The sequence below is a fragment of the Prunus mume genome, linkage group LG3 (assembly GCF_029339155.1).
Source record: "Prunus mume cultivar Tortuosa linkage group LG3, ASM2933915v1, whole genome shotgun sequence".
NCBI classification, from domain to species: Eukaryota; Viridiplantae; Streptophyta; class Magnoliopsida; order Rosales; family Rosaceae; genus Prunus; species Prunus mume.
This window is the reverse complement of record NC_142700.1, coordinates 10027942-10041641: the sequence shown is the minus strand read 5'-3', so window position 1 is coordinate 10041641 and position 13700 is coordinate 10027942. Positions and strand designations below refer to the sequence as shown.

At 36.1% G+C, this 13700-nt stretch overlaps 2 protein-coding genes across 3 annotated transcripts; one reads left to right on the top strand and one right to left on the bottom strand.

The window, feature by feature from the left end:
- Positions 1-256: 256 nt before the first annotated feature.
- Positions 257-6851, bottom strand: LOC103325697 (interactor of constitutive active ROPs protein). Its single transcript, XM_008227878.3, has 10 exons — positions 6375-6851; positions 4939-5007; positions 3776-3829; positions 3572-3635; positions 3331-3405; positions 1743-2000; positions 1366-1411; positions 1191-1269; positions 952-1081; positions 257-576 (listed from the first exon to the last, which is right to left on the bottom strand). Exons 1-9 carry the CDS (start codon positions 6684-6686, stop codon positions 989-991), a joined length of 1050 nt encoding a protein of 349 aa, XP_008226100.1. The 5' UTR covers positions 6687-6851; the 3' UTR covers positions 257-576; positions 952-988.
- Positions 6852-7075: 224 nt separating this feature from the next.
- CYP59 (cyclophilin 59) lies at positions 7076-13648 on the top strand. Of its 2 annotated transcripts, XM_089049364.1 has the most exons (16): positions 7076-7170; positions 7295-7345; positions 7776-7880; positions 8454-8558; positions 8952-9069; positions 9244-9294; positions 10024-10115; positions 10219-10318; positions 10749-10871; positions 10979-11056; positions 11148-11194; positions 11281-11336; positions 11635-11675; positions 12017-12122; positions 12445-12580; positions 12686-13648. In XM_089049364.1, exons 3-16 carry the CDS (start codon positions 7783-7785, stop codon positions 13485-13487), a joined length of 1953 nt encoding a protein of 650 aa, XP_088905490.1. In that variant the 5' UTR covers positions 7076-7170; positions 7295-7345; positions 7776-7782; the 3' UTR covers positions 13488-13648. The 2 variants fall into 2 exon arrangements, with proteins under 2 accessions (XP_088905490.1, XP_088905489.1); XM_089049363.1 differs by lacking the exon at positions 7076-7170 and having other exon boundaries at positions 7213-7345; positions 7774-7880.
- Positions 13649-13700: the final 52 nt, after the last annotated feature.

Genomic DNA, 13700 nt, shown 5'->3' with positions numbered 1-13700 from the left:
ATAGTAGATGAACTAATTTATATATTTAAAAAAACCCACAGAAACTACATAGATATTGCAATTTTTTTTTTAAAAAAATATAATCTTATCTATAGGTGGTCTAAAACTAAATAGGGAGTTTCACTATTATCATGTGTGATAACATGTAAAATATGCTCCTCAACATTGTTGAGTACCACCGGATGTTCACTGATCCACACGCATACATTTATGTGTGTGTGTGTGTGTGTGAGAGAGAGAGAGAGAGAGAGATGCATTGAGGAGAACTCCCAAGGTTCATTTGACAACCGCAGAAAGGTAAGGTCAATTTAGTTCCATCTTAAACAATCAAGCAGGTAGACTGAAAAATAAAGCAATTATTTACACAGCATACCTGCATTCTATGACATTGTGAAACCTACAAAACCCTACTCTAGTTTGCTGAAACTCAACTTGATGTTGATTACATCTCAAAAAATGATATGCCACAGAGAATGAGCCATGGACCTTCCATCCAAAGGACCAACACAGCCGAGAACAAGCTCAATCCACAGCGAAACACACAGAAAGAGGATCTGCGAACAACTTTTGCACAACCTGTGAAAAAGAACTTGATTGTTCAGTACGATTGACAGGGATGATGAACTCAACATTTGGGGTAATTCAGAAGGATAAACATAGGTGAAATGTTTTTAAAATTATGAAACTCCAAAAGGCATAAAACCCATCCGAAGGAATCAATTATGGATTTCACAAATTATAAAAATCAAAGAGAATTGTTTTTTGTTATTGTCCCATATAAAAAGGCCTCCTGACCATCCTTGCACCTTTAATTTCCAGCCTCTCAGGTCAATTCAAGCATGAGGGGTATGCCATTCTCACATAACTCACAACAATAATGTAAATTTTGGAAGATGGCTGGCATGCAACAACACATATGAAAGCAGAGAGAGAGAGAGAGGTTGGACATACTGATTATTATAAGTACCCAGCAACTAAACTTTGAATGCTAGTGTATGTTGCGGTTAAGCAATCCTTGGAATGATAAATAAAGATCTTTGTTATCAGTCCCAAATATCTCTTCTGCTTTCCTTAGAGTTTCCTGGAAAACAATATATACAAACCATTCACTTATTTGGTAATCAATGGGTCTGGTACATGTTTAGTTGCATCAAATAATCATTCAATCAAACAATTCACTAGTGTTTTACCTCTCGGGTTTGCTTATGAGCATTTAGTTCCTTGATGTTAGCCAGAAATGCACTGAACTGCTCATATGACAGGCGACTCCTAAATTGCAGTGTATTCAAATCAGTCCATGAAGGGCCTCATTACTATTGCAACAAATCAATCAAAGTGTATTGGCATTGCAATAATTACACCAACCTGGCTTGACGAAAGAACTCCTTTCCATCAATTCGAGGAGTGCGCCCTACCAAATTTGCAATGCAGAAGATGAAAAGTTTTAAAAGGTAACTCAAAATAGGAGAAGAAAGTGTTTGTATAGGGTCTTCAATTACAACTAACTGTTGTATTGAAAGACAGAATAGTAGAAGAGAGTGTTCATATAGTGTCATCAACTACAACTCACTGTTGTAATGAAAACACATAAAAAAATTATGTTGAGGAGGGGGGGGCGATGGGCAGGGTTGGTTTTGATAGATAATTGCAGATTTGGGGCAAAGGGAAAAAAAGGCCACAGAGAACCGGCAGTTCCTATTTAGGTTTAGAAGAAAAACAGTGAAATTAACAGAATTCCAAACCTGGAAGTGGACGTCCGCGAGGTGGAGAGTTTGCTGCTGATGACTGCTGGCTTGATGAGTACCATGAAGACAGTGACGTCCGTCCTTCATAGTGGGGTTTTGTGGGAGATGTGGCACCAGAGGATTGCAGAGGAGATGAAATAGCAGAATACCCTCTAGGTGACCCACTTGTGGAAATAATCTTTGGAGTTCCAGTTGGAGTAAGCCGCGGTGTGATATATGGAGTCACAGAAAATCTTTGCCCGGAAGTCTTCAAGGCTGTGAACCAATAATTAGGTTTCTAATCATAAAATAAAAACCCCCTTACTCTGAACTAACTTGGTTTCATGATTTTCAGTAAACGAACGAAATCTGCAACTTCGTAGTACCAAATTGACATAATTCAATTATGAGAAACAAAAAAAGAGAGTATAAAAGTAGAAATAGCGGGAATCAATCAAGTGATTAGCAAATTTATTAACTAACGGACAATATGGCTACGAAAAGAAAAACACACAGAAAACGTCTAAAACCAAATAAGAAGATCAAAAAAGAAGATGATAACCCAAATTCCACGGCCATGGAGTACATTAGTAATTAGTTCCTAGTGATTCTAGAATTGTTATAATTGTTACCTTAGATGGATTCCTAGTAATTAGTAATTAGTTGATTTCTTACCTTCGAAGGATTCCTAGTGATTCTAGAATTGTTATAATTAATTAAGTAATTCCCTGATTGATGAGAGGCTATATATGATACCAATGTATATAAAGCCATAAGAAACTTAGGTTAACAATCCCTACAAGAAATCGATTATGGCTACCAGAAAAATCCCAAATCACCCACAAAACATGCCATCCGCATGAGCTCTCTTTGCAAGCAATGAGCAGGGCTGTGGTCTTCAGTCCCAGTACTAGATTTCGAAGAGGAGGTACTAGATTTTGAAGAGGAGGAGGAAGAGGTTCAATATCACAAAATCCTTCATTACCATTTCATAAATCACCAACACAGAGAGAGAGAGAGAGAGAGAGAGAGAGAGAGAGAGAGAGAGAGAGAGGGAGTATTTTGTCTTGTTATTACTTTTAATTCAAGATTTGAACTAAACCATTGATTATACATCTTGAATCTTGATGATAAGGCATTACGGAAGTTAATTACTTGGATATCAATACAATAACCATATTAACCACACAAGTCAGGGATATCGCCTTAAAGGTAAATCAATTTCACTTCTTTTGTAGAGGAATATGTGAAGTTATTGAAATCCCTCGAAAATATTTGGTACCGTAGAATTATTTATCTCAGAGACACTACCTAACTTTTTGATGTTTCAATGCACTATGCTATTTTCTTTTTTCTCACCTTTAAATGAAAAGGTGTTATTAGTGTTCAGTAGAGAAGCTCTGTTAGAGGTGTCTGTACAATCATTATATGAAGGAGCATATGATGAGAGGATACTGATTAGGAACATATGGTGAGTTTATTCTTCGATGACAAATATGTTCTCCTCTATTGTATGACAAAATATGATTCTAAATGTTTGTTACTTATTCTACGAGGTATTATACAGGCAGGATAAAGATCCATGAACAGGATCCAGTTTAAATACCTTCCTCAGTTGTACTCCCCTTATCTGTGGAACCACTTGAGGAATATTGTAGTGTGTAGCCATTTGTCTCCTCATCTGTAGCAGACAGAAATAATGCACATTGACCACCAAATCAAAGGAAATAATAAGAAGCAAAGTTAGAACCCTTGACCATTGGAAAAAAAAAAAAAAGAGTTGCTAAACATCATTAATTTATTACAGAAAGACTATAGAATACTTGATAAAATCAAAGAAACAGTACCCTTATCAGGATATGCCTTTGGAACTGATTGGTCACAGGTGCCAATATCAACAGTTTCAGTTGGCTATGAAAGGGAAAATATAGTTAATTAGTTTTGCCATAGCAAAATTATCCAAGAACAAACTTCCATGAGAGGAAGAACAATAACAAACTTAGATTTTCAAAGATATTAAAAACCATAATTGGTAAAGTTGAAGTCCTCACAGATGCATTTTCATCATTTAGAGACTGCATTAGTTGTCTCTTAAATGTCTCCAACTGTCAACAGGAAAAAAACTGTCATTCCTTAGGTCAACAAGCTACACAAATGAAAAGAAGTTGAAGAGATAAGTTTGCAACATCCTTAGTATAGATACAAATTGCAACCATACAAAAACAATAAAAATAAACAAAACGAGGAAAATAAACAAGGAAATAATCATGAGTTTACTGGGTTGGAGTTTTATCCGTATGGATCTGGAAGAGTTGAATAGTCACAAGAATAATAACACAAAACGCTGACGTCCATACAGTTGTAAACATAATATAAATTTGGTCAGTTTCAGCTACCCAATAGTAAGCCAAACAGTTTATCTTCACATTATTCTAGCTTTTCTTTTCATTTTAGAGGCCTGCAAGCTCATGTTTGTGAGGCAAGGTGGAGTATGAACCCATAAAAGAAAGCATATATAAGCATTGCCACATAACACGAAGAATCCAATCTTTATTGATATGAATTCCTATAACAGTTTAATTAATATAATAATTTGAAAACACAGAATTAGGATTAAATCAAACATAGGTATGCAGGAGACAAGATTATGTATTACTACACTTCTGGACCACATAGGGCCTTGTACCATGTAATTGGCATAATCTACTGAAGTTAATGAAGAACTACAATAGTTAATATTGCATCTCTAAACAAGTTATTGATAGGATACGAAAGGAAACTTTGAAATGTCACATTGCACAAGTTCAAACAGATAACAAATTCATCTTATGATTCACACAGTTTCCTATCAAAAAGAAATGAGATGGAATAATTCATCTGAAGAGAGAAAGAAATGGATTAGCACATATATTCACCATTAAGGAACACTGAGTGATTAGTGGCTTCCCCATTAATTCTGGAAAAAATGTCATATCATTTTCATTTCTACACAGAGAACGTATTACAAATTCTAGAATATATCATCCATGAAACTACATTTACAAAGGGAAAATAATAATACAACTAAAAACCAAAAGGCATCCCCAAATTCCTCTTGCAACGTGTAAAAACTTTTGTGTTTCAATCTCCAAACAAGAATAGTGCATAAATTGTTTGAACAATTTGAAAAACGAAGAATAAAACTCTTCCACTTAAAACAAATAACAAATCACACCTTTGCCAAGTCACGATTGAGCTTTTTCGCAGTCACTGCCAGTGAATCTCGTTCTTTGGAAAGCTTCACCTTCAGGAACAACAAGAATGTAACATAGCCATAATTAATGCAGGTTTGTTTTCACAAGAAACTCAAAAGGTGATGCACCATCCATTGTTGAGGACATGAAGTTAAGAAGAAAAGACAATAGTTGAATTGTGAGTACTATTATTCTTTTTGCATAAAGACTCCAGAAAGTAAATGACAAAAGGAAGATGCCTCCACCTAGTTGAACAGTGTTACAACTAGTTGATGTAACCATGTGCACTATGTTAGTAAATCTTTATTTTTTATAAACAAAATTGAAAGAAACATTCGTGCGTGTTTATTAGAAAAGAAAAAATTATCACATTTCAGTCGCTCAGCCTAATACAACTATCTCTAATATCCACACACACACACACAAAAGACCAATATGACAATTCTGTTCAACTTTAAAATAAAAATTTGCTTTCATCACTCCTGCAGGTCTTTTTTTCATAGGAACTCCTGGTCAGGTTGTACAGAAGAAAAAATTAATCAAATGGTAGCAGAAGAGGAGTAAAACGCAATGTTAATATCTCATTGCTTACATTAAAAGCTACCTTTCTTTTTTATATAGGAACAAAGAAATTAGTTCCTTTCTACTTCATAGTACCTACCAAATTTATCTCAAGACCTAAAACCTTTATTGAAAAGTGTCTTCCTTTTCTTTTCTCTATTATGAGCCAAAAGTGAAAAAGAAGAAATTTTGTTTATATAGTAATGAACTAAGGAATAGCATCGTCAAACTTAAGAATTTAGTGGTTGCACTCTTTCTGTGCTACATTCATCAAGCATCACCCCAGCTTCTCACTTTTCTAATTGAAAAGCACTTCAATCTTCAAATATTTATGGTTCTCCCTCAACTGACTCTTGATTCCTGACTCCAGACGATAATTAAAAGATTTCACACTTATATGATCTACAATCACAATTCCTCATCCTAACCCAACTACTCAATCCCATTGGACCTAAATCCCTCATATCCCACTCAATTAAACGAAAACAATTAATAAAAACAACCACCATAACAGTATCAACGGAAAACACTCAATCTCCCCCCAGAACTCTCTCCTTTTCTTCCATTCCTATCAATTTTCTCAGCAACCAAACAGCTAAAAATAAGGACCATATATGAAATTCAGAATAAGGTATCACATTTCTTGGATGCTAATTGAAAGGGGGAAAAGACAACTATAGTGAAACCCCCAAAAATCCCCCAAAAAATGACTAATTTCCCTCCCTTCTCTTCCCTTTCCATAATTTTCTTAGCAACCAAACAGCGCATATAAAAAAAACAAGAAAGAATACAAATTTGATACAACTCCCAAAATTTCAAAATGATAAAGTACGGGATGAGGGGTCTTAAGCCTTACATTCTCATCCAGGGCAATTCTCAATCGGGAGTCAGCCTCGTGGTTTGCATGTTGGAGGCGCGAGAGCCTTTCCTCAAGCTCAAATACAAGCCTATCTTTGTCCTGGAGTTTCTGCCTCATTTTCCCCATCTCCGACTCGAGCTTGGAAACCCTGGAGGCTATGGCCATGGACGTGATCTTTCGCGCCAGATCCAGCTGATCGTATGGATCGGTAGGTATCACCGATAAGATCTCCTCCGGTAGCTGAAAGTCGAGCCCGCCGCCATCACCACCACCACCAGCACCTCCTGCGCTTCCGCTGCCCTGCGACATAGCTGATTGCTCCTCCTCCTCCTTCTCCGAGTCTCTCTGTGGTGGTGGTTGTGTTGTTGGTTGTTGATTTGTTGATTGATTCTCTGTTCACACTTTGGGCACAACGATGAAGTTGAATAGGATTTTCTCTATTTTTTAATTAATTTCAATTTTTCATTTGAATGACTTTTCCCACTATCTGTCCTTTCCCTAAAAAGAAATTTATTTTTTATTTTAATGTTTGGTTCCTTTTGTTTTTGAGGTTGCTGTCTAAGTTCGAAATGTGCGGGGGGTTTCCCTCCAAAATCCAAACAAACTTTGGGTATGAAACATATAAAGCCCAATAAATATTGGGTCTCGTTCAAAAATTGGGAGACGAAGATTTGATTTTTTCTAGGCCCAGAGTAGAACGAACTTTTAGCTTTTGCCCAGACCACCAACAAGACACACTGTCTCTCTCTCTCTCCCTGCTTCCAATTGCCCTGAACGTAACTCGAAGATTTGAGTGAGTTCTCAAATCGCTACTTTTAATCGTAATTTTCCGCAAAATTTTGTTCCCTGGTGCTGTCTGTTTAGGGTTTGGAGTTTTGTTATTCATATTCTTCTTCTTGTCTGCTGTTACATCGCAGAAGGCTTGCAATAATAGCCCTTCAATCAGCTTCAACAAGGAAAAACAACAGGTTCGTCGAAACCCAGCTGTGGTTTTTAGATTTAAAGTACCTTTTTTATTTTGAAGTTGGGGAGGAGGGGAGAGATTTAAACTTTCTTTTTTCTTCTTTTGTGATGCAATATTGGGTTGTTAAAGTTTCAATCTTATGTCAAGATAATGCATTTTGCGGGTTTATTTCTGATATCTTAGTGCTCAAGCTCTGTTGAAAATCAAACAAATTAAAATATGAATAAATTTCTTTTCTTTTGCGTTTTGCTAGTCTTTGAAAACGTATTTTTCAGATTAGATTGGGCCCAATTGAATTTGTCAGTTATACATGTGTATATGTAGTACAATTTTCATAAGTTGGTTTCAATTTAACTTGAATACTTATAGAAAAAATATATAATCTTCTTCTGGGTGATTAGTTAATGAATTTAATACTTGCGTTTGACACAGAGAGAGACTATGTCAGTGCTTATAGTGACAAGCTTAGGGGAGATAGTTGTGGATTTGCACACAGACAAGTGCCCTCTGACTTGTAAAAACTTCTTAAAGCTCTGCAAGTAAGTTTATCTTCACTACCCTCTAACTAAGACTATTCAGTTTACTTTTGTTTTATGTTGTGTTAATATATGTAGATTGAGGAGAGGTCTTTTTTTCAGTTAAGAAACTTAACAAACAAATAAATATCTAAGCCTCTAGCTTCTTTTTTATTTTGTTAAATTCATGTATTTTCTCAGCAGCCAAAATTTTTTTGTTACTTCAGCTATGAATTAAATATATGAACTTTGAGAACATAAAAATGGGTTCATGTGGGATTTCCCTTATTCATTGAGTCTTGCGATTGTATTTAAACTTTGATTAAGTACTAGTTTCTATTTTCAATTGCTTACAGGCTTGTTAGGGATTATAGAGTTTCTTACTTGCCCCAGAAATTTTGGCATGTTATTTTCATGGCTGATTGGAATATAATTATTAAGAATCATACTAATGTTTTATGGTTGGAATTTATCCTTTCTCCTTGAATGCGTACTTTTTTGAGTTTGTTGAGTTTAATTATGAATTGTATTATCTATCTCAATTTTGGTATATCATCTTATTTTTTTCTCTGTTCTTTAATCTTTATAATGATTCAGGATAAAGTATTATAATGGGTGTCTTTTTCATACGGTTCAGAAGGATTTTACTGCACAGACTGGTGACCCAACTGGAACAGGCTCTGGTGGTGATTCAATCTACAAGTAAGGAGTCTGCCTGTGCTATTCAGTGCTATGGTTATTTCGCAGAGAATATTTTAGTTGTGCCAAAATATTGAAATATGTTTTTCTTTCTACACTTCTTGCTTCTTTTTTCTTTCTTGCCTTCCTCACATCAACAACTATTACTGCATGAATGGCTATTTTCACATTCCCACTTTATCCATTTGCACTCTTCCCTCATTGCTTTGGTAATTAAGTCAACGAAAGGAGAATCAAAGCATACAAACAAGGAGATGAGTGAAAACAAACAAAATGGGAGTGTGAAAGTCACTAAGTTGCATGTGTTTATAGTTATCAATTGCTGTACTTAATGATAAGTGACTACAGTTTTTAAATTACTCCATATACTCACCTTGGACCACGTTCTACTTCCAGATTTTTATATGGTGATCAGGCTCGCTTTTTCAATGATGAGATTCATCTTGATTTAAAGCATTCTAAGACAGGAACTGTTTCCATGGCTAGTGCTGGAGAGAATCTCAATGCTTCTCAGGTATAAGATTATTGCTTCTTCTTTTTCTGGTATAAGCTAGTTTTTCCTGCATCAATAATTTTGGGAATAAGATTTTGTTTAGTTGATTTGTGTATCAAACTTATGCTTTTTTAATGTTGAACTTTTCACTTTTCAATTACATTGCAGTGATGTGTTAATTTGGTTTTTGTCCAGTTCTACTTTACATTGCGTGATGATCTAGACTATCTCGATGGGAAGCACACAGTAAGTCTCCAGTCCCATCTACTAATATTTACTATTTATATGTATTGAATTGTTTTCTCTTTCTCAACTTTGTCAAATATAAGAAACTTTATTAAATTTAAATTCCTTGCTGGGTGGATGGATGCTCAGGTCAATGAGACTTCAATCTTGATAGGAGCAGACAAGTGACAACTCAATATTGTGATATTGCATGTACGATAGTTTCTTTGGTCTCAATGTCTTTAAAAATATAATGAATAAAAATGGGCAATATTTCGTTGTTGCTACATCTGCTAGAAAATGCTGGATAGTGGGAGAGGGAATGTCAATCTACTGATGCACTGACTTAATGTGGAAAATGATATTGTTATCACCTTCCTATGCATCAATGCTTAGGGCTTGTGTTTCATATTGTGAACATAGGATTGTTCCTGTGCAATAGCGTTCTCTTTCTGTTTGATGGGGTTGCATGATTATCCTTCCTTGTGTATGTTTATGTAGAGTGTATTACATATATTTATGCTAACAGATAGTCTCTTCCAATAACTCTGCAAAATCTGCAAGCAGATGGCATATGCATGTCCAGTGATTATTCAGTTGGTCTACCCCTAATTAACCCAAGAGGAAATGTATGATTTAGAAGTAGTCTTGTCGGTCTGGTAGTTCTGAAATAGAAGCTCTGCTATGTTTGTGCTCCCGCAATTTGCCATTGGTTTTCTTTGATAACTTAATTGATGTATGTCAATGCAGGTTTTTGGGGAGATAGCAGAGGGGTTTGAGACATTGACAAGGATCAATGAGGCTTATGTGGATGAGAAAAACAAACCCTTTAAAAATATCCGGTCGGTTTCTGTTTTTCCTTGAATATATTCTTCAATTATATGTTTGTTTCAAGCTAGATTGGCTTCATTATGGCTTACGCTTATATTTTATTTGTGTTAGCAGAATCAAGCATACTTACATTTTGGACGATCCTTTTGATGATCCTTCGCAATTAGCTGAGTTAATTCCTGATGCCTCCCCAGAAGGAAAACCAAAGGATGAGGTAGTGGCTAATTGCAGCTTTTTTCAACATTTATTGTGCAGTGTGAAACCCCAAAATGAAGATAAAAATGAAACATGAACTGCTCATATAACACTTGAAATCGTAGGTTCCCCAAATAGCATGGTTGCCGATCTTTAGTATGAACACTTCGTATTTTGGCTAGTACCGATCATGTTTATGTTTGACCACTATGTCCAAAAGCTTTGTGAAGCAACCCTTACGTCTGGGTCTCTATCATTAGGTAGCCCAACTTTTGAAAATTAAACTTTTATTGGAAAGTTGCAATTGTAGGGATCCGAATGCTTTGATACGATGATAAAGTTTGTTAGTCCACCACCTTTCTCAAAAGCTTAAGCTGTTTGGATGAGGGCTAACAATTTATATATGTTCTCAGATCTTCAAACTTCTTACTTATCTCTATTCTGACTAGGTTGAGGATAATGTGCGGCTTGAAGATGACTGGGTTCCTCTGGATGAACAATTAGGTCCACAAGAACTTGAAGAGCGTCTTCGTGCCAAAGACGCACATTCCAGTGCAGTTGTACTTGAGAGTGTAAGCACCTCAACCATAATTCCATTATTCTAGTTGCAGCGTTTGATGTTGTGTATTCACAGCTTAATCCTCTTTTTCCCATTTTTCTTGCCACATCTGTTTAACAGATTGGGGATATTCCTGATGTTGAGATAAAGCCTCCTGACAACGTGCTTTTTGTTTGTAAATTGAATCCAGTCACAGAAGTAAGTTGTTTTTCTTTTTTCCATTTCCTTTAATAGTTTTAATAGTTTTAACTTGTGGTGTGGTGCACATAATTGTCTGCTTTCGGTGCAGGATGAGGACTTGCACACAATCTTTTCACGTTTTGGAACTGTGCAAGCGTAAGTATTGATCTTGTTCTTTAATTATTAGTAGTGTGTGCGATGGATTGTAATGATGCATATTGATGATATGTTACTGATGACAGGGCTGATATAATCCGTGATTTCAAGACTGGAGACAGCTTATGCTATGCATTCATCGGTGAGTATATTTTATTTGATTACTTATTTTTCTGTTTTATAGTAGGAAATTGACTATCCCTTATCTGCTGTGCCTGGTAAGCTATGGTTTTAGCACCTTTGTTTGATGAGTTCCTTCCAATATTCCTATCCTCTTAAGTTTTGTGCACAAGTTCATTGGTCAGCCTTAAGTACTATCAAGTTCTTTGTCCTTCTGCTTACTTCTTTCCTGTTATTTTCCTTTTAATTTTTTAAAGTAGTATTTGATTTTCTGATTGTGTACTCAAACCAGTGACATGTTTGATATTTTGTAATGCCAGAATTTGAGACCAGAGAGGCATGTGAACAAGCATATTTTAAGGTATGTTAAAAGAAATTAACCTATTGTAGAGGATAGGAAAATAAAAACTTTGTTGTATTCATGCAACAAAATGGTTGACATTTTCATATTTAGACTATAGATTTGTTATCCTTTCCTGGCGTGCTTTGTTTCCACATGTATTTTTTAAAAGCATGCTCAGATAGTCCTTTCAAGTTTCAACAATAGGGTTGTAAAAATACTTGCTGCAGAACTTATGTAAACCTTGCTGAAGGCTTCCCATTTGTAGGCAGTCTTTTAAAATAAGGAGTGGGATCCTTTGACTCTGTTTTATATATGAGCCCATTTTGCTTTCCTTGCCTTATTGAATTTATTTTTGGTAGATGGATAATGCTTTAATTGATGACCGGAGAATACATGTGGATTTTAGTCAGAGTGTTGCAAAGCTGTGGTCCCAGTACAGGCGCAAAGATCAACAAATGGGCAAAGGTATAGACTTCAAAGGATGCAGGAAACAAACATACATAGTTTCTTTTTGTCCATTTTTAATGTGTGCCTAGATGCAGCTTGCTTGATCACATCCTACTGCTCAAAGGAATGTTTTGTTGGGAGAAAAATAAATAATTAAGTAAATGCCTGAATGTTGTTTTTTACTGGAAGGAATTTGCTATATGTGCGTTGCTATGGCATATGCTAAGGGCAATCTGACATACTTTTGCATCAAGAATGTGTCCTGTATTCGAAATTGTTTTGGATCCTTCTTTAGTTAGAATACCTAGGGTTAATATTTTTCTATTTTCTGTGGCTGTAGGCAAAGGTTGCTTCAAATGTGGTGCGCTTGATCACATTGCCAAGGATTGCACTGGTGATTCTGCCAACAGACAGCAACCTCAAAAGTACATATTAAAGGATGACAATGCACAGCGTGGTGGAGGCAACAACTCTAGGTTGGTAGTCTTGCATGCTCTCTCTCTCTCTCTCTCTCTCTCTCTCTCTCTCTCTCTTATATATATTATGTAATTGTATTTCTGATATTAAAATGGTTGTTGTAGTTATGAGATGGTATTTGATGGAGACACTCCGGAAAGTCCAAGACAAGAACAGAGAAATCAAGGTTGCAATCCAAATGACCGTGGAGTCGAGAAACAAACGATAAATAGGCGGAGTTCCGAGGACCCAAGGCATAGGGATCAAGAACATAAAGACTCAAGTGATAGGGAGAGGCACAGTGACAGAAGTAGAGAGTACAGAGAGGATTCAAGTCGAGACAGTAAAGCAAATCGATCCAGTGGAAGTAGAAGCGGTCAAGATTATCTTGAAGAGCGAAGGGATAGAGAACGGCATAAGGACAGAGAAAGAGGCACAGATGATAGGAGAGATCAGCGTGAAAGCAGAAAGAGATATGCTGATGATGGTACCTATGCAGAGAGGAGGGGTGATGGAGATTACAGAAAGAGGAGTACAGATAGTGATAGAGATGCATATAAGGAGAGGCGAAGAAACGTAGATAATAAGAATCAGCGGGAGAGTGGAAAGAGATATGCAGATGATTATGCGGAGAGGAGGGGTGATGAAAATTACAGAAAAAGGAGTGCAGATAATGATAGACTTGCAGAAAGGGGTAGTGACCGAGAGTACCGAAAGAGAAGTGCGGCTGATGATAGCCTTTCAGAAAAGAGGGACAGTGGAGAGTATAAAAAGGGAAGTGCAGAGAGGAGGGATGATATAGAATATAGAAAGAGATATGCGGATGATGACAGACGCAACAAGAGAGATGAACCAGTGCACAAGAGAAGAAGTGCAGATATTGATGCCTATAAAGGTAAAAGGGAAGATAGAGAACATGGAAGGTAATGATGAGACCTTCATCCCGAGAAATGGCACTGAGCAGAGAAAAAAGACTTGAACTTACTTTTCGTGATATATAATTTTGACCTCAGAATATTGAATCAGACGGTTTTTTGTTTTTGTAGCAATACACTTCTCTACCAAAGGAATTAAATTAACTTTTGTCAGCTTATGCATGCAAACTCGTGAGACAATCATGTTTTGTTACATATTCACTCG